This window comes from Oncorhynchus mykiss, chromosome 8 (assembly GCF_013265735.2).
Source record: "Oncorhynchus mykiss isolate Arlee chromosome 8, USDA_OmykA_1.1, whole genome shotgun sequence".
NCBI classification, from domain to species: domain Eukaryota; kingdom Metazoa; phylum Chordata; class Actinopteri; order Salmoniformes; family Salmonidae; genus Oncorhynchus; species Oncorhynchus mykiss.
This window is the reverse complement of record NC_048572.1, coordinates 36,010,800-36,032,528: the sequence shown is the minus strand read 5'-3', so window position 1 is coordinate 36,032,528 and position 21,729 is coordinate 36,010,800. Positions and strand designations below refer to the sequence as shown.

Below are 21,729 nucleotides of genomic sequence, written 5' to 3'. Positions count from 1 at the left end.
CACCTTTCCAGCTCTCTGTGTGCCGCTCCACGGGCGCCTAACTGTAGCTGATATAGGGGACTGCAATTGCAGAGTGGTATTTATTTGCTTGGGCCTCGTACACTTCACACACTAACTGTCATTCTGCCCCTGAACAAGGCAGTTAACCCACTGTTCCTAGGCCGTCGTTGAAAATATGAATTTCTTCTTAACTGACTTGCCTGGTTAAATAAAGGTATAATAAAATATAAATAAAAAATGATCTCTAGATGTTCTCAGAAGTGTGTCTTCTCCTCTAGAAAACAAAAGCAATCAGTGAAACCTTCTGTTTTCCCAGTTACTTTGAAAGAGACTACGCTCCCGATTATATTTCCACTCCACGCAGCTCTTCTCTAATCTATAGAAATGTGTCCGTCCGCAGTATATCTGCAGTTGCAGGTTAAAGAGTAAGGAGTGATGGCACAAGATGGTCTTAACGCTCAAATAGAAGACTTCTCTCTCGCCCCTCTCCCCCGGCCCCTCTCCCCCGGCCCCTCTCTCCTTCATGTCCTTCTCTCTCAGTCCCCCCCCCCCCCTCCCCCCCCCCCCCCCCCCCCCCCGCCATCCCTCTCTCTCAGATGAACTGTGGTATTGGACTGACGCCAGTTTATCTCGTCTTCCTCCTCTCGTCCAAATGTCTCGTCTTCCCTCCCCCTCTCCCACCCCCGTTTGGACTGTGTTATCGGCTTGACGACGGCCCAGTGTTGTGGCGTTCATTGATTCTAGCGCGGCTTCTGTAAAGGCAATTCTGTGTCTGTGGCAGAGCCTTCCTCCGCTGGGGAACAGTAGATTAACTACTGACACTAGATCCATCACACAGAGGTGAGGAGGAGAGGAGAGGAGAGAGGGAGGAGAAATGGGGAGGAAGGAAAGGAGAGGATAGGGGTAGATGAGAAGAGGGGGGCGAGAAGAGGGAAGGGAGAAATAAAGAGGGGGAGACGAGGGGAGGGGAGAGGAGGAGAGGAAAGTAGATTGGGTAGAAGAGAGGAGCGAGGGAAGAGGAGAAAGGAGAGATGCAACTGGGGAGATAACACTGCATCATCTCTTTAAACCGGGAAGGGGTGGATACATGGGAGGCTAATGCATCTGTGTAATGTTCTCTGCAGTGGTTTCAATGGGTTTGTCAGAAAGGGCTGTCATTCCAGTGTCGTGGAAAAAGGCTACTATAGCTCAGCGTATGCACATTCAACATTTGCACCTTCGAGTTTATTAGGTACTTCAGAGAGAAATGCTGCCTAGCTCTTACAGGGCCTTCGGAAAGTATTCAGACCCCTTGACGTTTTCGACATTTTGTTACGCTGCAGCCTTATTTTAAAATTGATTGAATAAAAAACAATCCTCAGCAATCTACACAAAATACCACATAGTGACAAATTGAAAACAGGTTTTTAGAAATGTTTGCAAAATGTATTACACTTAAAAACAGGAATACCTTATTTACATACAGTTGAAGTCGGAAGTTTACATACACTGAGGTTGGAGTCATTAAACTCGTTTTTCAACCACTCAACAAATTTCTTGTTAACAAACTATAGTTTTGGCAAGTCGGTTAGGACATCTACTTTGTGCATATGACACAAGTCATTTTCCCAACAATTTTTTACAGACAGATTATTTCACTTAAAATTCACTGTATCACAATTCCAGTGGGTCAAGAGTTTACATACACTAAGTTGACTGTGCCTTTAAACAGCTTGGAAAATTCCAGAAAACAATGTCATGGCTTTAGAAGCTTCTGATAGGCTAATTGACATCATTTGAGTCCTACCTTCAAATTCAGTGCCTCTTTGCTTGACATCATGGGAAAATCAAAAGAAATCAGCCAAGACCTCAGAAAAAAATTGTAGACCTCCACAAGTTTGGTTCATCCTTGGGAGCAATTTCTAAATGCCTGAAGGTACCACGTTCATCTGTACAAACAATAGTGCGCAAGTATAAACACCATGGTACCGTCATACCGCTCAGGAAGGAGACGCGTTCTGTCTCCAAAGATGAACGTACTTTTGTGCGAAATGTGCAAATCAATCCCAGAACAACAGCAAAGGACTTTGTGAAGATGCTGGAGGAAACAGGTACAAAAGTATCTATATCCACAGTAAAACGAGTCCTATATCGACATAACCTGAAAGGCTGCTCAGCAAGGAAGAACTCACTGGCTCCAAAACCGCCATAAAAAAGCCAGACTACAGTTTGCCACTGCAAATGGGGACAAAGATCGTACTTTTGGGAGAAATGTCCTTTGGTCTGATGAAAAAAAAATAGAACTGTTTGGTCATAATAACCATCGTTATGTTTTGAGGAAAAACGGGGAGACTTGCAAGAACACCATCACAACCGTGAAGCACGGGGGTGGCAGCATCATGTTGTGGGGGTGATTTGATGCAGGAGGGACTGGTGCACTTCACAAAATAGATGGCATCACGAGGGAGGAAAATGATATGGATATATTGAAGCAACATCTCAAGACATCAGTTAGGAAGTTAAAGCTTGGTTGCAAATGGGTCTTCCAAATGGACAATGACCCAAGCATACTTCCAAAGTTGTGTCAAAATGGCTTAAGGACAACAAAGTCAAGGTATTGGAGTACCAAAAGATTTCTGCAGATTTGAAGGTCCCCAAGAACACAGAAGAAGTTTGGAACCACCAAGACTCTTCCTTGAAGCTGCCAAAGGTGTATGTAACGTATGTAAATGTGATATATCTGTTTTTTTATTTTTAATAAATTAATACAAAATCATAAAAACCTGTTTTGCTTTGTCACTATCGGGTTTTGTGTGTAGAGATTGATGAGGGAAAAAAACAAATGTAATCCATTTTAGAATAAGGCTGTAACCTAACAAAATGTGCATGAAGTCAACGGATCTGAATACTTTACGAAGTATCACCTGATTCAAATTATTATCAAAACTGGACTATTTGGAAAAGCATCTTGAAAATAGTAGAAAATAATATACTGCTAACATACTGGATGTGTCTTTCCTTGGCAATAACATTTCCCGACTCAGATTACAGAGTAAATAAACACACCAGCCCAGACATACCTTGGCCATGGCCTGTGAGTTGGTGAGAGTCTCTGAGAGGCGTGGGTAGGTGTAGGAGCTGTAGGGTTGTGCCTGAGGGGGACTCTTAAAAGCCCCGCTGGCCCCATAGGTCACGTTGGGCTCCTGGAGGCCGGACCCCGACCTGGAGCGCTGTCGGATGGCCGGCGTGGGGCTGGTCTGCATCACGTACGACGACTTAGGCCTCTTCTCGTACTCGTCTCTGGACATGCCGCTGTAGCTCCACTCGCTATCTGGGTAGTTGATTTGCTCGCTGTGCAGCGAGGCTCGCGACGGTGTCCCCACCATCGACGCATCCCGGTAGTCCTGACTGGACGAACCGCCTACGGACGCCCGGTAGTACCCCCCTGTCGTGGACCCGGCAGACCCCCCTGCGCTTCCCACCCCGGACCCAGATCCCACCTCGTCGGCCAAGCGCGCCCCCGCCACCTTGCTCTCCAAGTACGTATGGTAGTCCGGAGGCAGCTTGGCGTAATCGGTCTTCTGAGGCATGGCGTCGGGGTAGAAGGGAACGCGGGTGGCGTGGGTGAGGTGGCCATTCTGTTTGGGGAAGCGGTAGTGTCTCCCCACGGCCCAGTCCCCATCTAGAGCGAAGCCTTTACCGTCCTTCCTGTAGGGCTCCAGAGAGAAGTCCCTACTGGAGGTGTCCAGATCACAGGAGTAGCGGGAGTAGTAGTGGCTGAAGCCGTTCTCCTCAGGGGCGTTGGGGTGGGGGTGTGGAGGGTGGTGGGAGGGGGGTTTGGGGGCCCCGGACCCGGCCTGGTGGGGGCCCGTAGGGCTCTCTTTACGCAGGGAGTTGGAACGTGTCACAGAGATGCTGTCGAACTCCTCCAGGAGACCATTGATGGAAGTGTCCTTCGGGGGCCGGTTCCCTCGAACGATGGTCTGGGGAACAGACAGTAAACACACAGTTAACGTACTGTAGCTACGCATCGCAGTGAGGGAACCATAGAAATAGAATGGAATAAGAAGATCCATTCTAGTAATTATATTTCTATGAAAGTAACTACCTGCCCATGCACAGTAGATGGACACAGTTAACGTGCTGTAGCTACGCATCGCAGTGAGGGAACCATAGAAATAGAATGAAATGGGAACGTCCATTCTAGTAATTATATTTCTATGAAGGGAACTACCTGCCCATGCACAGTAGATGGATAATAAGTAGCCATGATGATTCAAAGGAAATATCTGTACTATCAATGGAAATATGAATAGAAATTGTTCCATTGAGTAACATTCCTCTGAGGTGATGTGTATTATGTTTTTTGTGAGAAAATTAAAATGAGAGAGAACCGAATGCCTAGTTCTCTTATAGCAACAATAGGCATCTCCACACAGCCTGGTCTAATAGACTAGACGAAACATAGTAAACATATCCAGGACACTCAAATGAGTACGATATGTTACATTTAACATGGTTACTTAAGACAGAATATTACTTAATTAAGGCAAAAATGAAATTAGGCTGGTTAGTCGGGGTGGATGGGTATGCATATAACACAAACGTTTATGAATTCAAAGGTTGCGTGCTCAAATCGCATCGCAAACAACTTTTGAGTTTGAGCTAATTAGCAACTTTACAACTTTACAACTTTTTAGCTACTTTGCAACTACTTTATCTAACCCTTCCCCTATAACCCTAACCTTAACCCTTTAACATAATCCCTAACACTAACCTTTACCTTAACCTTAACCTTAAACCCTAACCCTAATCCCTAGCCCACCTAACGTTAGCCACCTAGCTAACATTAGCGTTAGCCACCTAGTCACCTAGCTAATGTTTACCACAACAAATTGGAATTCGTAACATTTCATACTTTTTGCAAATTCGTAACATATTGTACAAATTGCAATTAGTAAGATATTGTACTAATTGGAGTGTCCCGGATTTACTTTTACTATGTTACGTCGCTCCACAACCCACTGTCAGTGTGAGTTGGAGAAAGCACTAAAATAGCTACCCTGAAATGTGAGAAGAGGAGAAAGCAAAACGTATATTGGGAAAGATTATGTTCTATCCCATTTCTTTCCCAAAAGATAAGCTTCAATTTCAGTGGGAGGAACTGATCAGGGCACATTAATAATTGTAAGGCGAAAGAAACGCACATCTGTTTAGGCGAGGTGCTGGCTAGAGGAGTAGAACACCTGTTTAGGTGAGGTGCTGGCTAGAGGAGTAGAACACCTGTTTAGGCGAGGTGCTGGCTAGAGGAGTAGAACACCTGTTTAGGCGAGGTGCTGGCTAGCGGAGTAGAACACCTGTTTAGGCGAGGTGCTGGCTAGAGGAGTAGAACACCTGTTTAGGCGAGGTGCTGGCTAGCGGAGTAGAACACCTGTTTAGGCGAGGTGCTGGCTAGAGGAGTAGAACACCTGTTTAGGCGAGGTGCTGGCTAGCGGAGTAGAACACCTGTTTAGGCGAGGTGCTGGCTAGCGGAGTAGAACACCTGTTTAGGCGAGGTGCTGGCTAGCGGAGTAGAACACCTGTTTAGGCGAGGTGCTGGCTAGAGGAGTAGAACACCTGTTTAGGCGAGGTGCTGGCTAGCGGAGTAGAACACCTGTTTAGGCGAGGTGCTGGCTAGCGGAGTAGAACACCTGTTTAGGCGAGGTGCTGGCTAGAGGAGTAGAACACCTGTTTAGGTGAGGTGCTGGCTAGCGGAGTAGAACACCTGCTTAGGCGAGGTGCTGGCTAGCGGAGTAGAACACCTGTTTAGGCGAGGTGCTGGCTAGCGGAGTAGAACACCTGTTTAGGCGAGGTGCTGGCTAGAGGAGTAGAACACCTGTTTAGGCGAGGTGCTGGCTAGAGGAGTAGAACACCTGTTTAGGCGAGGTGCTGGCTAGCGGAGTAGAACACCTGTTTAGGCGAGGTGCTGGCTAGCGGAGTAGAACACCTGTTTAGGCGAGGTGCTGGCTAGAGGAGTAGAACACCTGTTTAGGCGAGGTGCTGGCTAGAGGAGTAGAACACCTGTTTAGGCGAGGTGCTGGCTAGAGGAGTAGAACACCTGTTTAGGCGAGGTGCTGGCTAGAGGAGTAGAACACCTGTTTAGGCGAGGTGCTGGCTAGAGGAGTAGAACACCTGTTTAGGCGAGGTGCTGGCTAGCGGAGTAGAACACCTGTTTAGGCGAGGTGCTGGCTAGCGGAGTAGAACACCTGTTTAGGTGAGGTGCTGGCTAGCGGAGTAGAACACCTGTTTAGGCGAGGTGCTGGCTAGCGGAGTAGAACACCTGTTTAGGCGAGGTGCTGGCTAGCGGAGTAGAACACCTGTTTAGGCGAGGTGCTGGCTAGCGGAGTAGAACACCTGTTTAGGCGAGGTGCTGGCTAGAGGAGTAGAACACCTGTTTAGGTGAGGTGCTGGCTAGAGGAGTAGAACACCTGTTTAGGTGAGGTGCTGGCTAGAGGAGTAGAACACCTGTTTAGGCGAGGTGCTGGCTAGAGGAGTAGAACACCTGTTTAGGCGAGGTGCTGGCTAGAGGAGTAGAACACCTGTTTAGGCGAGGTGCTGGCTAGAGGAGTAGAACACCTGTTTAGGCGAGGTGCTGGCTAGAGGAGTAGAACACCTGTTTAGGCGAGGTGCTGGCTAGCGGAGTAGAACACCTGTTTAGGTGAGGTGCTGGCTAGAGGAGTAGAACACCTGTTTAGGTGAGGTGCTGGCTAGCGGAGTAGAACACCTGTTTAGGTGAGGTGCTGGCTAGCGGAGTAGAACACCTGTTTAGGCGAGGTGCTGGCTAGAGGAGTAGAACACCTGTTTAGGCGAGGTGCTGGCTAGAGGAGTAGAACACCTGTTTAGGCGAGGTGCTGGCTAGCGGAGTAGAACACTTGAAAAAGAAAAGGAGAGCTGCACACTCTAGGAGGTCAGAAGCAATAATTGAATAACATCATGACAAACATTTTGACAGACAAGCTGTCTTGTACCCTGATGAAGACAGCTTGTCTGTCAACATTTTAGTTATTAGGTTACTCAATTATTGCTTCTGAGCTGCTAGAGTGTGCAGCTCTCCTTTTCTTTTTCACATGAATAATTGTGACATTTGGTGCACTGCATTTACACCCCGCTTACACACACACACACACACACACACACACACACACACGCACACACACACACACACGCACAGTTGCACACACACATGCGCCTCCGCAGGCATGCACACACACACGCACACGCACCCACACGACACACACACACACACACCACACACTGCTGCTTCAAACCCCTAATGCAGCTGAAACAACAGCAGCATTGCTCATCCTCTCCTACCCACGGTAAGCTCTTGACACGGCAGAGAGGGCTGCGTGTGTGTGTGGCGTGTGTACAGTCGCGGTGTGTGCAGATCTCTGTGAGGGGAATCAAAGCCCTGTGTGTCTCTGCCTCCAGAGGATCAAAACAATGTGAGGTTAACATGAGGGTTAGGGCAACAGAGGATGGCACAGCTTTCTCTCTCTCTCTCTCTCTCTCTCTCTCTCTCTCTCTCTCTCTCTCTCTCTCTCTCTCTCTCTCTCTCTCTCTCTCTCAACCATGGATCCTGCTCTGTATCAGAGAATACTACAGGAGAATGTCAGACCATCCATCTGTGAGCTGAAGCTAAAGCGCAGCTGGGTCATGCAGCAAGACAATGATCCAAAACACACAATCAAGTCTACATGAAAATGGCTAAAAAGCAACAAATTTGAAGTTATGGAATGGCATAGTCAAAGTCCAGACCTATTCCCAATTGAGATGTTGTAGCAGGACTTGAAATGGAAGAGTGGGCCAAAATTCCTCCACAGCGACATGGGTGACTGATCAACAACTACATGAAGTGATTGGTTGGCGTCATTGCAGCTAAAGGTGGCACAACCAGTTATTGAGTGTAAGGGGGCAATTACCTTTTCACACAGGGGAATTGAGTGTTGCATAACTTTGTTTATGAAAGAATTGAAATAAGTATGTAATTGTTGTGTTATTTGTTCACTCAGGTTCCCTTTATCTAATATTCGGTTTTGGTGGCAGATCTGACAACATTCAGTATCAAAAATAAAGAAAATTAGAAAGGGGGTAAATTGTTCATTGCACTGTACGTCCCAGACTGTAGGGGTTGTGTCTGGAAAGTACTTTTTTTCAAAGTGAAATCTGTTAGAAATATATAAAGTTTGGTACAGAACCTATAGAATCAATTTATTTTAAATTCAAGAGATTCATTGAAATTCCAATTCAGGAGTTCAATGTGTAATTCTGGAAGGCTGAATTTAAATCATGAACACTCACTAATTCAATTGGCAGGGAGCACTGGAGAGTGTCAATTATTTAATAAAACATTAACCTTGTTTGGTTGAAAATCCATAACCTCTGTATAGGAGACAGAGAGAGAGAGAGAGAGAGGAAAGAGAGAGGGCGAGAGAGAGTGAGAGAGAGAAAGCAAGAGAGAGACACGCGCAAGGTTAATTGTGTGCCAGATCACTGTCAAGCGTCCCGACATCACGTAAAGTCGGTGCTGGATATCTTCCCATTATTTTGAATTAAGGGCTGATAGTTTGGAGTACCAAGCTCTCTCTCTCTCTCTCTGTCTCTCTCGCTCCCTTCTTGGTTATTCACAGTGTCTCGGTGGTGACAGCAGCCATATTTCAGAGCGCCGAGACTCTGGCCCATCTGCCGGTGAGAAGTTGTAATAGATCTAGTCTCTATCCTACTGTCTGTATATATGTCTGTCTCCCTGTGTCTGTCTGTCCATCTGTCTGCTCAAGGCAAGCACTGGTAGAGAAGAAGGGTAGAGGGGAGAGGGTAAGGCAGAAGGAGGAGAGGAGATCTAGTCTTTTTGCTGTGTACTTTATGCTGTGCTCCCGTTTGCCCTCAGAACAGCCTCAAACTCTACAAGGCATCGAAAGCATTCCACACGGATGCTGGCCCATGTTGACTCCAATGCTTCCCACAGTTGTGTCAAGTTGTCTGGGTGTCCTTTGGGCGGTGGACCATTCTTGATAGACACGGGAAGCTGTTGAGCATTAAAACCCAGCAGCGTTGCAGTTCTTGACACACTCAAACTGGTGTGCCTACCCTGTTCAAAGGCACTTAAATATTTTGTCTTTCCCATTCCCTCTCTGGATGGCACAAATACACAATCCATGTCTCAATTGCTTCAATTGCCTCTTTAACCTGTCTCCTCCACTTCATCTAGACTGATTGAAGTGGATTTTTGAGTGGAATGGCAACGAAGGAGATGGCCGCCGTTTTACGATCCCGTCACAAACTGTGCTAGTGTGTATGTTTTTTCGCGTTATTTGTAACTTATTTTGTACATAATGTTTCTGCCACCGTGCCTTATGACCGAAAAGAGCTTCTTGATATCAGGGCAGCGATTGCTCACCCCGTACTGGAGGAATTCTTCTTCTTCGATGCGTTGGATGGGAAGGATTTACTCCAGACACCCGACAAGGCCCTCATCCCCGTCATTCGCAGGAGGAAAAGACGGAGATATCGTGGACAACGGTACAGGTGCCTTGTAAGGTAATCTACCTTTACCATCGGTCCTATTATCCAATGTACAATCAATCGATAATAAAATAGACGACCTATGAGCACATATATCCTACCAACGGGACATTAAAAACTGTAATATCTTATGTTTCACCGAGTCGTGGCTGAACGACAACATGACTAACATACAGCTGGCGGGTTTTAAGCTTTTTCGACAGGATGGAACAGCGACCTCTGGTAAAGACAAGGGGCGGAGGCCTATGTATATATGTAGGCAACTGCTGATGCACGAAATCTAAGGAAGTATTGAGGATTTGCTTGCCTGAGGTAGAGTATCGCATGATAAGCTGTAGACCACACTATTTACCAAGAGAGTTTACATCTATATTTTTCGCAGCTGTCTACATACCACCGCAGACCGATGCTGGCATGAAGACCGCACTCAATGATCTGTATACGGACATAAGCAAACAGAAAAACACTCATCCAGAGGCGGTGCTCCTAGTGGCCGGGGACTTTAATTCAGGGAAACTCAAATCAGTTTTACCTCATTTCTATCAGCATGTTAAATGTGCAACCAGAAGGAAAAAAACTCTAGACCACCTTTACTCCAAAACACAGAGACGCGTACAAAGCTCTCCCTCGCCCTCCATTTGGCAAATCTGACCATAATTCTACCCTCCTGATTCCTGCTTACAAGCAAAAACTAAAGCGGGAAGCACCAGTGACTCTGTCAATTAGAAAGTTATCAGATGAAGCAGATGCTAAGCTACAGGACTGCTTTGCTAGCACAGACTGGAATGTGTTCTGGGATTCTTCCGATTGCATTGAGGAGTACACCACATCAGTCACTGGCTTCATCAATAAGTGCATCGATGACATCATCCCCACAGTGACCGTACGTACATACCCCAACCAGAAGCAGTGGATTACAGGCAACATCCGCACTGAGCGAAAGGGTAGGGCTGCCGGTTTCAGGGAGCAGAACTCTAAGCCGGAAGATGATAAGACATCCCTCTATGCCCTCCGACGAACCATCAAACAGGCAAAGCGTCAATACAGGACTAAGATTGAATCGTACTACACCGGCTCCGATGCTTGTCGGATGTAGAAGGGCTTGCAAACTATTACAGACAACAAATGGTAGCACACCCACGAGCTGTCCAGTGACACGAACCTACCAGACAAGCTAAATTACTTCTATGCTCGCTTCGAGGCAAGTAACACTGAAACATGCATGAGAGCACCAGCTGTGCCAGACAACTGTGTGATCAAGCCGATGTGTAGCCGATGTGAGTAAGACCTTTAAACAGGTCAACATTCACAAGGCCGCAGGGCCAGACGGATTACCAGGACGTGTACTCCGAGCATTCACTGACCAACTGGCAAGTGCCATCACTGACATTTTCAACCTGTCCCTGACTGAGTCTGTAATACCAACATATTTCAAGCAGACCACCATAGTCTCTGTGCCCAAGAACACTAAGGTAACCTGCCTAAATGACTATCGACCCATAGCACTCACATCTGTTGCCATGAAGTGCTTTGAAAGGCTGGTCAAAGCTCACATCAACACCATTATCCCAGAAACCCTAGACCCACTCCAAATTGCATACCGCCCTAACAGATTCACAGATTATACAATCTCTATTGCACTCAACATTGCCCTTTCCCACCTGGACAAAAGGAACACCTATGTGAGAATGTTATTCATTGACTTCAGCTCAGCATTCAACACCATAGTGCCCTCAAAGCTCATCACTAAGCTAAGGAGCTTGGGACTAAACACCTCCCTCTGCGACTGGATCCTGGACTTCCTTATGGGCTACCCCCAGGTGGTAAGGATAGGGAACAACACATCCGCCACGGTGATCCTCAACACTGGGGCCCCTCAGGGGTGCTTGCTCAGTCCCCTCCTGTACTCCCTGTTCACTCATGACTGCATGGCCAAGCACAACTCCAACACCATCATCAAGTTTGCCAATGACACAACAGTGGTAGGCCTGATCACCGACAACGATGAGCCTATAGGGAGGAGGTCAGAGACCTGGCCGTGTGGTGCAGGGACAACAACCTCTCCCTCAACATGATCAAGACAAAGAAGATGATTGTGGACTACAGGAAAAGGAGGACCGGGCACGTCCCCATTCTCTTCGACGGGGCTGTAGTGGAACAGTTTGAGAGTTGCAAGTTCCTTGGTGTCCACATCACCAACAAACTATCATGGTCCAAACACACTGAGACAGTTGTGAAGAGGTCACGACAAAGCCTATTCCCCCTCAGGAGACTGAAAAGATTTGGCATGGGTCCTCAGATCCTCAAAAGGTTCTATAGCTGCAGCATCGAGAGCATTCTGCCTGACTGGTTGCATCACTGCCTGGTATGGCAACTGCTCGGCCTCCGACCTCCAATGCACTACAGAGGGTAGTGCGGACGGCCCAGTACATCACTGGGGCCAAGCTTCCTGCCATCCAGAACCTCTATACCAGTCGGTGTCAGAAAAAGGCCCTAAAAATTGTCAAAGACCAGACACCTTAGTCATAGACTGTTCTCTCTGCCACACAGCAAGCGGTACCGGAGCGCCAGCCAAGTTGAGGTCCAAAGGGCTTCTTAACAGCTTCTACCCCCAAGCCATAAGACTCCCGAACAGCTAATCAAAGGGCTACCCAGACCCCTCCTTAACGCTGCTGCTACTCACTGTTTATAATTCTCTGTATAGTCACTTTAACTCTACCTACACGTACATATTACCTCAATTACCTTGACTAACCGGTGCCCCCGCACATTGACTCTGTACCGGTACCCCCTGTATATAGCCTCGCTTGTTATTTTACTGCTGTGGTTTAATTACTTGTTACTTTTGTTTCCTATTTTCTACTCATCTATGTTTAACTTAACACTTATTTATAGATTTGTTTTAAGCACTGTTGGCTAAGGGCGAGTAAGTAAGCATTTCACCTGTTGTAGTCGGAGCATGTGACAAATACAATTTGATTTGATTTGATTTAACAAGTGACATCAATAAGGGATCATGGCTTTCACTTGGATTCATCTGGTCAGTCTGTGTCATGGAAAGAGCATTGGAAATGTTTTTCACACTCAGTGTATGTCTGTCTGCTCAATGTACGCCCTGGGAGAGAGGAGTGAGAAGGAGGGAAAGCATGGGGAAGGAGGAAGAGGAAAAGGGAGGAGAGAAGTAGAGGCAAGACAATGAGGGGAGACGAGCAGGCAGGACAGGGAGACAGGGGAGCCCAAGAGTGGTGTGGTGGTGAGGGGAGGACAGGGGATGGGGGGGATGAAAAATTAGGCTCATTGGGAGATAAGGGCGATTAACCTTGGAGGTAATGAAGGAGGGGAGAGAGGGAAGAGAAGCGAAGGAGGGAGAAATGGAGGGGGGGGGGGATTAATGAGGTTGCCCTCTGGGTAACTTGCCTATAGCCCAGTTTTAGAGCCTACGGTTCACTGACCACAGCCCTGGGACCATCACACACACACATAGACAAGCACGCACGCACACACACACACACACACACACACACACACACACACACACACTCCTCTCCAAGCCGTTCCTCTCAGCTATTATTTATTTAATTCTTCATCTGAGTGGGAGATCCTGGTTGGATACAAATTGGGGTCATGCAATTCTTGTCATATATTGGATTCTTGTCATACTGTATATTCCTAGTGGGTACATACTGACACAGGTGTGTCTCCTCCTCCGCCCCCTCATCTCCATTTGTCACACACTGATGCATTGCACCTACAGTAAACACACCTTAACACACTCTCCCCAACAGCTCCTCCACAACCGTCTCACACACCCTCACACCCTCAACACACCGTACCTCAGGGGCCACTGGAAAACGAGACTAAAACACAATTTGGACATGTTTTTGTTGGTTTCATCCAAATGATGACGATGCAAATTACTCACATAAAACTCTCTTCCAATATCTCCCACCCACTCTCTATGCTCATCTTTGTCTTTCTCTCGTTCTCACTGAGGGCTTTTTTTCTGTCACGACTTACACAGCAGAGAACACACACACACACACACACACACACACACACACACACAGTGATACTGGAGTGTAGTAGCATATCAGTAAACAATCTCTGGACTGTAGTGTGTTCCTTCCATTTTTTTTGTGAGACAATGTCAAAAGGCCCTTGAGACCCGGGACAAATAACCTTTTTTACAACTCTCCTTCATGGCTCCCTACTGTATCATTGATCTAACGAGGGACAAATTAGGCTGCAAATGATGCTTTACAGGAGCCTTTTACATAACTAGAGATCAAGGATGTTGATACAAAAAGAGTACTGATAGGAGCAGGACATATTATGATCACATTATGTATAAAGTTCCCTTCATTTGCTTATAAGGTTTGCCAAACCATTCTCCCAACGTCATTTTCAAACATAATAAAGCATACGTAATGGCGCTTCAGGCCTTTGTGTTCTTGTATGTATGGTCACACCATTCTGTACGCTAGCTCAACATCTTCCTCTACTGTTCTGTTCAGTAGCCTGAGGATGTTTACTCCTCTAGCTCCCTCTACTGGTCATTGTTGGTATCAATAATTGTCTTGACTGACTTGACTGTCCAGAACAGGGTGCAGGGCCAGGACAAGATCACGGTGAGTGCTACGGATAAGTCCTAACAGATGACCCGGGAGAGGATGTCTCAGGTGGACAAGGAGATCTGGAGCCACTCGTCCATCAAGATCAAACCAGGGGACACACGTAAGGGGAAGATTAAATCTAGGGGCCACATAACGCAGTAAGACTAAGGATGCATCCCAAATGGCACCATATTCCCTATATGGTGTACTTCTTTTGACCAGAGCCCTATAGAATTCAAACCCTGCTCAGCCACAGCGTTCAAGTGTTGCTGTAGCATACAGTACATGACCCGAAAAGGTGCTGAATCGAGTCCCAGAGTTGACGAGGTAAAAATGTGTCATTCTGCCCCTGATCAAGGCAGTTGATCATTCTGCCCCTGTTCCCCGGGCGCCGAAGACGTGGATGTCGATTATGGCAGCCTGCTGCACCTTTCTGGTTGGGTTAAATGTGGAAGACACATTTCAGTTGAAGGCATTCAGTTGTGCAACTGACTAGGTATTCCCCTGATCCTAGCCTAGGTTATTCTGCCCCCTGCAGGTTTGTAACAGTAATGTAGCTCAAATTCAAGTTGGATGTTTTTTTTTGGTTGTACTGTACGGGATATACATGGTATACACCATCCAAGGAAATGGGAAGAGCCACTGTTACATTTAATCGTTGCATGAATGAAAAGGGGCAGCACACAAAAACACTCCAGGTAGGCACAGATCTAGGATCAGCTAACTCTCCCTAAATCCTAACCTCATCCAATCTGACCTTAGATCAGTGTTTTGGGTTGACATGATCCTACTCCGTTTTCACAAAATTACACAGCAAGCACATTGTGCAGCTCTTGAAACAGTATTAAATTGTGGTTTGAGTTTGAGAACATGAGATTGAGTTTCTGAGAACATGATGTGTTTATTAGGGACAGAAACGCTGAGGCTGACCTCTTTCCTCAGGGCGTGCTGCCTGTTAGTTAATAACCTTCATCTTACATTCACCAATCCCCTCATTAAAATAGATTTTGGTTAAAGCAGCCAATATCACCACCATCATCACCATGTTGAGTACTCTTCTCAGAATACTACTGTAATAGGAATACTACTATTATAGGAATACTACTATTATAGGAATACGTGTTGAAAGTAGAACGTGTGGTAAAACTGATAACCTGTCATGTCCCCGGTGAGAAGCTCATGAACTGAAATTATAGAGTAATTATAGAGTAATGGGAGAGAGAGAGAGAGAGAGAGAGAGAGAGAGAGAGAGAGAGAGAGAGAGAGAGAGAGAGAGAGAGAGAGGGAGGGGGGAGATGTGTGTGTGTGTGTGAGAGAGAGAATAAGAGAGGTGTGAGGTGATGTTCAAATCAAAATCAAATCAATGTTTATTAATCGCTTACACAGTTTTGCAGATGTTGTCACAGGTGCAGCAAAATGCTTATGTTTCTAGCTCCAACAGAGCAGCAATATCTAACAACACATTGACAATACACACATAATCCAAAAGTTTCAAAAAAGAACAAGAAATTATGACATATGACCACACATATCAGGACGAATAATGTCAGTCTGGAATATAAATATATATCTGTATATGAATTGTGTGTATTGACAGTATATAATAGAAAAGGTGTGTATAGCAGTAGTTATATAGGATGAGCCATGACTAGAATACAGTATATAGGCTTAAATATAAAGTGGGCAAAACAATATGTAAACATTATTAAAGTGATCAGTGTTCAATGACTATGTTGCGCTGTTCGTTAGTACTTGGCAACTTGCCAAACTTTTCGCTTTTTACTTTTAAGAACCATTTAATCAAACTGTATTTAACACATTTACCAATGTTTTAGTTTTGTCCTCACTGAACTTTCTCTCCCCGGACACTTGATCTGGACAAGGATCTACAGGACCTCCACCAGCCAAAAAAGCTACGTAACATTAGGCTTTCTAATTGCAGTTGCTCATAATATGCAGGAGAACTATCTCCTTACGGTGAGGATGATCGAGTTGCAAGCCCGGCTTCAGAGGCAACCGTTAGGCAAGGGCAATTTAAGTGTAGGACAGGATGAAACAGCGTCTGGACCACCAGTAAGTACAGATAGTAGTGTTAATCCCCCTAAACAATTTTCTCATGGCTTCTGTACAAAAAAAATTGGGGGTCAACAAGGGTTCTTCTAAGATCCTCAAAGTTCTACGAAGAACCTTACAGTTCTTGGCACTGAAAATGGCCCCCAAAAGGTTCTTCCAAGAACCCCATAGGAGGTGGGGTTCATTGAGGAACCTCCTTAGTTGGTGGGAGTTCTTGCAGGAACCCAACTGCCCAACTGAAAACACTTGATTTTGAATTTGAAAGGACATCAGGAACTTAGATAACCATCGTCACCATGACATCGCTTACAAGCATTATCTGGCATTGCGATAGAAGAGTCAAAATGCCTCTACACTAGAGCGTAAAAAGTGTCACAGTTTCCTCACTAAATGAGTCTAAAACCAAGTTTGGTGTCAGTACTTGACTCTCTCAACTTCTAGTTTTCTACAAAGACCCACGAGGAGCTTTTCAACAAAGAGGAACTACTTGACAAGTGGGAGGCTGAGATCTTTGCCAACATACAAGGTGATTATCTCTATCTATAGACAGACAGACATGCTGGCTGACACGTGGCCGTGCACACACACAAATCAAATCAAATTGTGTTAGTCACGTACACGTATTTAGCAGATGTTATTGCGGGTGTAGTGAAACGCTTGTGTTCCTAGCTCCAACAGTGCAGAAGTATCTAACGTGCAGCAGGTCATCACGCAACACGTCATCATGAAACATACATCATCAGAGCGCGCAACAGAACATTGTACTATCTACACTTGGTTTGTTGTTTATATTAAAACATTTTCATGAAATAGATTTTAATCAGAACTAAAGTTTTGTTGCTAAGCATTCCACGACATGGTTAGCCTTTACGGCTGGGACTGCAAGTTTGTGTTACTTTTTTTGCATGGATTCTGCCAGTGCTAGCTGGCTGTACTACAGACACCTGTCATCACCGTGGGAAAGACTCAATGTTATCTTTTCGAAAACAACTGGTTGCAGTAAAGAGCCAACCTGAATACTAAGGAGATCCTGAGGGAAATCGACGAGTACCAACAGCTTTACGCTATGGAGGAACAATATACTCCATCATGGAAAGATCCGACCACCTCACAAAAGAACTTTAACCCGACAAAAAAAAGAAAAACAGAATTAGCTACAAACACAGACGATTTACTTACCGTTGAAGTAGAGGCTAGTGCTCTGGCTGGAATCCATTTAGACTGAGAATAGTATCTAGTTATGGTAAAGGGTGAAATAAGTATAGCCAGTTATAATTGTAACAGTTTAGCATATTATTTAAAAAAAAAGATCAGTCTTTACATGGCTAAAAGAAAAGGAATATAACATGTACTGTTTACAGGAAACTCACTCCACATCCTTGATGAAGTTGCGTGGAAAAGGGAACGGGGTGGTGAAATAATTTTCTGTCATGGACAAAGGAACTCAACAGATGTGATGATATTAATTAACAAACATTTGGATCTCAATGTGCTAATAGTCAGGAATGATTTGCGAGGAGGGTGGATCTTTTTGAATATGAAAGTGAACAACAAATAGATTTGGCTCATTAATCTATATGGTCGAAATCAGGATCATCTCTTCAAAAACATTTATACCAATTTATTGAATTGAACAAAGTGTTAAGTACTTCAATGGACCGTAAAGGTAATCACTCTACAAACTATCATCACCATCCCACCTGGACGGGGATATTGGAAATGTTATCATAGTTTACTGGAGGAGAGCATATTTTTTTTTATCTAAGACAAAAAAATGTGTAACTATAATTTTTCCAATGTAGGTTCAGCAAATCCCCTTATTGTTTGGGATCCCTTTAAATGTACCTTCAGAGGTCATTCAATTCAAAATTCATCAATAACAAAAAAGCCGTTTCTGGCTAAAGCGATAAGACTAACAAGGGAAATCCATGAACTAATAGTACTGGTAGATGGCAATAAAAACGATACTAGAGATACAAAATAAGTTAGAGGAAAAACAAAAAGAACTTGAGGAACTTAAAACCAGTTGCGACGAGCAAACCCGGATCCGGGATCCTATTTATAGCCTCAAGCTCATTACCATAACGCAACGTTAACTATTCATGAAAATCGCAAATGAAATGAAATAAATATGCTAGCTCTCAAGCTTAGCCTTTTGTTAACAACACTGTCATCTCAGATTTTCAAAATATGCTTTTCAACCATAGCAAAACAAGCATTTGTGTAAGAGTATTGATACCTAGCGTAGCATTTAGCGTAGCATTTAGCGTAGCATTCAGCGTGCAACATTTTCACAAAAACAAGAAAAGCATTCAAATAAAATAATTTACCTTTGAAGAACTTCGGATGTTTTCAATGAGGAGACTCTCAGTTAGATAGCAAATGTTCAGTTTTTCCAAAAAGATTCTTTGTGTATTAGAAATCGCTCCGTTTTGTACATCACGTTTGGCTACCAAAAAACCCCGAAAATTCTGTCATCAAAACGCCGAACTTTTTTCCAAATTAACTCCATAATATCGACTGGAACATGGCAAACGTTGTTTAGAATCAATCCTCAAGGTGTTTTTCACATATCTCTTCGATGATATAACGTTCGTGGAAGTCTGGTTTCTCCTCTCTATCAAATGGAAAAATACTTGCACCTGGCGTTTGCGCATCAATTTCGACGCAGGACACCAGGCCTGGTAAATGTAGTCTCTTATGGTCAATCTTCCAATGATATGCCTACAAATACGTCAATGCTGCCGACACCTTGGGGAAACGGCAGAAAGTGTAAGCTCATTCCTGTCGCATTCACAGCCATATAAGGAGACAATGGAAAACAGTGCCTCAGAAATTTTGCTCATTTCCTGTTTGAAGTTTCATATTGGTTTCGCCTGTAGCATCAGTTCAGGGGCACTCACAGACAATATCTTTGCAGATTTGGAAACGTCAGAGTGTTTTCTTTCCAAAGCTGTCAATTATATGCATAGTCGAGCATCTATTCGTGACAAAATATTGCGCTTAAAACGGGAACGTTTTTCATCCAAAAATGAAATACTGCCCCCAGAGGTTCAAGAGGTTAATCAAAAATGATTTAATGTAATCTATTACAGAAATACAGCAAACTGGATGGAATATAGAGAAAAATGCACAAAATTCTTCCTGAATCTCCAATGCAGGAACGCTAACAAAAATAATTTACAGAAACTCGTTACTGAAAACGGAGTCATCTATGATTCTCCGAATTATGTTTTAAAGGAGGAAGCTAATTTTTTAGGCAGATGTTCTCTTTTCCGTCCTCTCCTCTACCACTGAATGAAGATTATGGTAAGGAATTCTTTCCAAATAATATTAAAAATTGAAAATTAACAAATGTACAGAAAGATCAGTGTGAAATCCTTTCAGTCTGGAAAAACCCCAGGGCTTGATGGCATATTGGGAGAGGTATATCAAGCCTTTTTTGATATACTAAAAGCTCCATTGTTAGATTGTTCTAACTACTCCTATAGAAATGGTAGTCTGTCAGGTACTCAGCAGGAAGGTCTGATTTCTCTATTTTTAAAACAAGACCCAGATGGCAAATATAAAGACCCAGTCTATCTAAAAAACTGGAGGCCTCTTACACTTCAATGTTGTGATGCAAAATACTAGCGAAATGCATACTGTTAAAAGGGTTTAACCAGGTATTGTTCATCCTGATCAGACAGGTTTTTTACATGGACGATACATTGGAGATAATATACGACAACTACTAGAAATAATAGAACATCATGAAACATCTAAGAAGCCAGGCCTGGTATTTATAGCGGATTTTGAAAAATAATTTGATAAAATAAGACTGGATTTTATTTATAAATGCCTGGATTTTTTCAATTTCGGTGATTCTCTTATAAAATGGGGAACAAAATGTATAGCAACCCCAGGTGTAAAATAATAAATAACGGATACTTCTCAGAGAGTTTTGAATTGTCAAGGGGTATAAACAAGGGTGTCCGCTGTCAACATATCTATTCGTTATGGCCATCGAAATGCTAGCTGTTAAAATCAGATCGAATAACAACATTAGAGGATAGAAATCCAAGGCTTAAAAACAAAGGTGTCCATGTATGCCGATGACTCAAGTTTTATTTTAAGTCCGGAAGCTAGATCCCTGCAATGTCTCATTGAAGATATACATAACTTTTCTGTACTCTCTGGACTAAAACCTAATTATGATAAGTGTACAATATTACGCATTGGATCATACAAAAATACAACTTTTACATTACCCTGCAGATTACCTATAAAATGGGCTGATGGTGAAGTAGACATACTTGGTATTCATATCACAAAATATATAAGCTCTCCACAATGAATTTCAATAGAAAACTAAAAAAGACAAGATCCTGCAACCATGGAGAGGTAAATACCTGTCTATTTATGGAAAAATTGTCCTGATTAACTCCGTAGTCATATCTCAGTTTACTCACTTACGGCGCTGCCTAAACTGATTTGTTTTTCAAATCATATGAGCAAAAAATATTTAGCTTAATTTGGGATGCTAAACCAGACAAAATAAATCGTGCCTATCTATATAATGAATATGAATTGGGTGGTTTGAGATTATTAAATATAAAAGCACTAAACCTCTCTCTGAAAGCTTCCCTTATTCAAAAGTTTCATTTGAACCCTAAATGGTTACTAAGAAAAGCTCATCCATTGCTTAAAAATGTCTAATTTTTGATTAATTGAAAATTATACTTTTTTCAAAGTATCTCTCTTTTTCAAACAAGCATTGCAGAGCTGGCTACAATTTCAAATTCATCCCCCTGAAAAGAACAAATATTACAACAAATATTATGGCCAAACTCAAATGTGCTGGTTGATAAAATACCCCTATTTATGGGAAAAATGTTTGAAAATTGTATTTTGTTCTAAAACTATATTGTAAATTGGAATGGTAGAGTTATGCCCTTCATGGAGTTGTACGGGAAGGTCTGCTCAATCCAAGAGTACAACCAATTGATTACAGCATTACCCCAAAAATGGAGGAGGCAGGTGGCAGCGGGAGGAGGTGGGGAACTGGTCTGTCTGCCCAATGTAAAGGATCAAAACGGTCGGAGGAATAAAAATAGCATAAATAGGAAAGTATACCAGTTTCATTTGAGGACCAGGATGTTGACAACTGTACCATACAGATGACAAAATAGTTGGGAAGAGATTTTTGATGTACCGATTCCATGGTACAGGGTGTATGAGTTGATATATAAAACAACACAAGATTCAAGACTCTGTGCTTTTCAGCTAAAATTATTATATAGAATTCTTGCCACCAACAAAATGTTAAATATTTGGGGCATAAAATCATCGAAGCTCTGCAGGTTTTGTTGTGAGGATACAGAATCAATAGACCATTTGTTTTGGTATTGCCCTCAGGTAGCCTGTTTCTGATCTCAGGTTCAGGAATAGCTGAAAATGCTAAGAATTGATCTAAAATTGACCCTAGAAATAGTACTATTAGGAGATCTGGAGAGACCGGGTC

General features: G+C 43.8%; 1 protein-coding gene across 5 annotated transcripts in view; it reads right to left on the bottom strand.

The window, feature by feature from the left end:
- The window catches only part of LOC110529869 (serine/threonine-protein kinase PAK 5), a 114,874-nt gene that overhangs the window by 18,752 nt on the left and 74,393 nt on the right, over positions 1 to 21,729 (bottom strand). For all 5 annotated transcript variants that reach the window (XM_021612500.2, XM_021612501.2, XM_036985402.1 and 2 more), the window contains one exon: positions 3,060 to 3,962. In XM_021612500.2, coding sequence (XP_021468175.1) covers positions 3,060 to 3,962 — 903 coding nt within the window. The remainder of the gene's footprint in view (positions 1 to 3,059; positions 3,963 to 21,729) is intronic.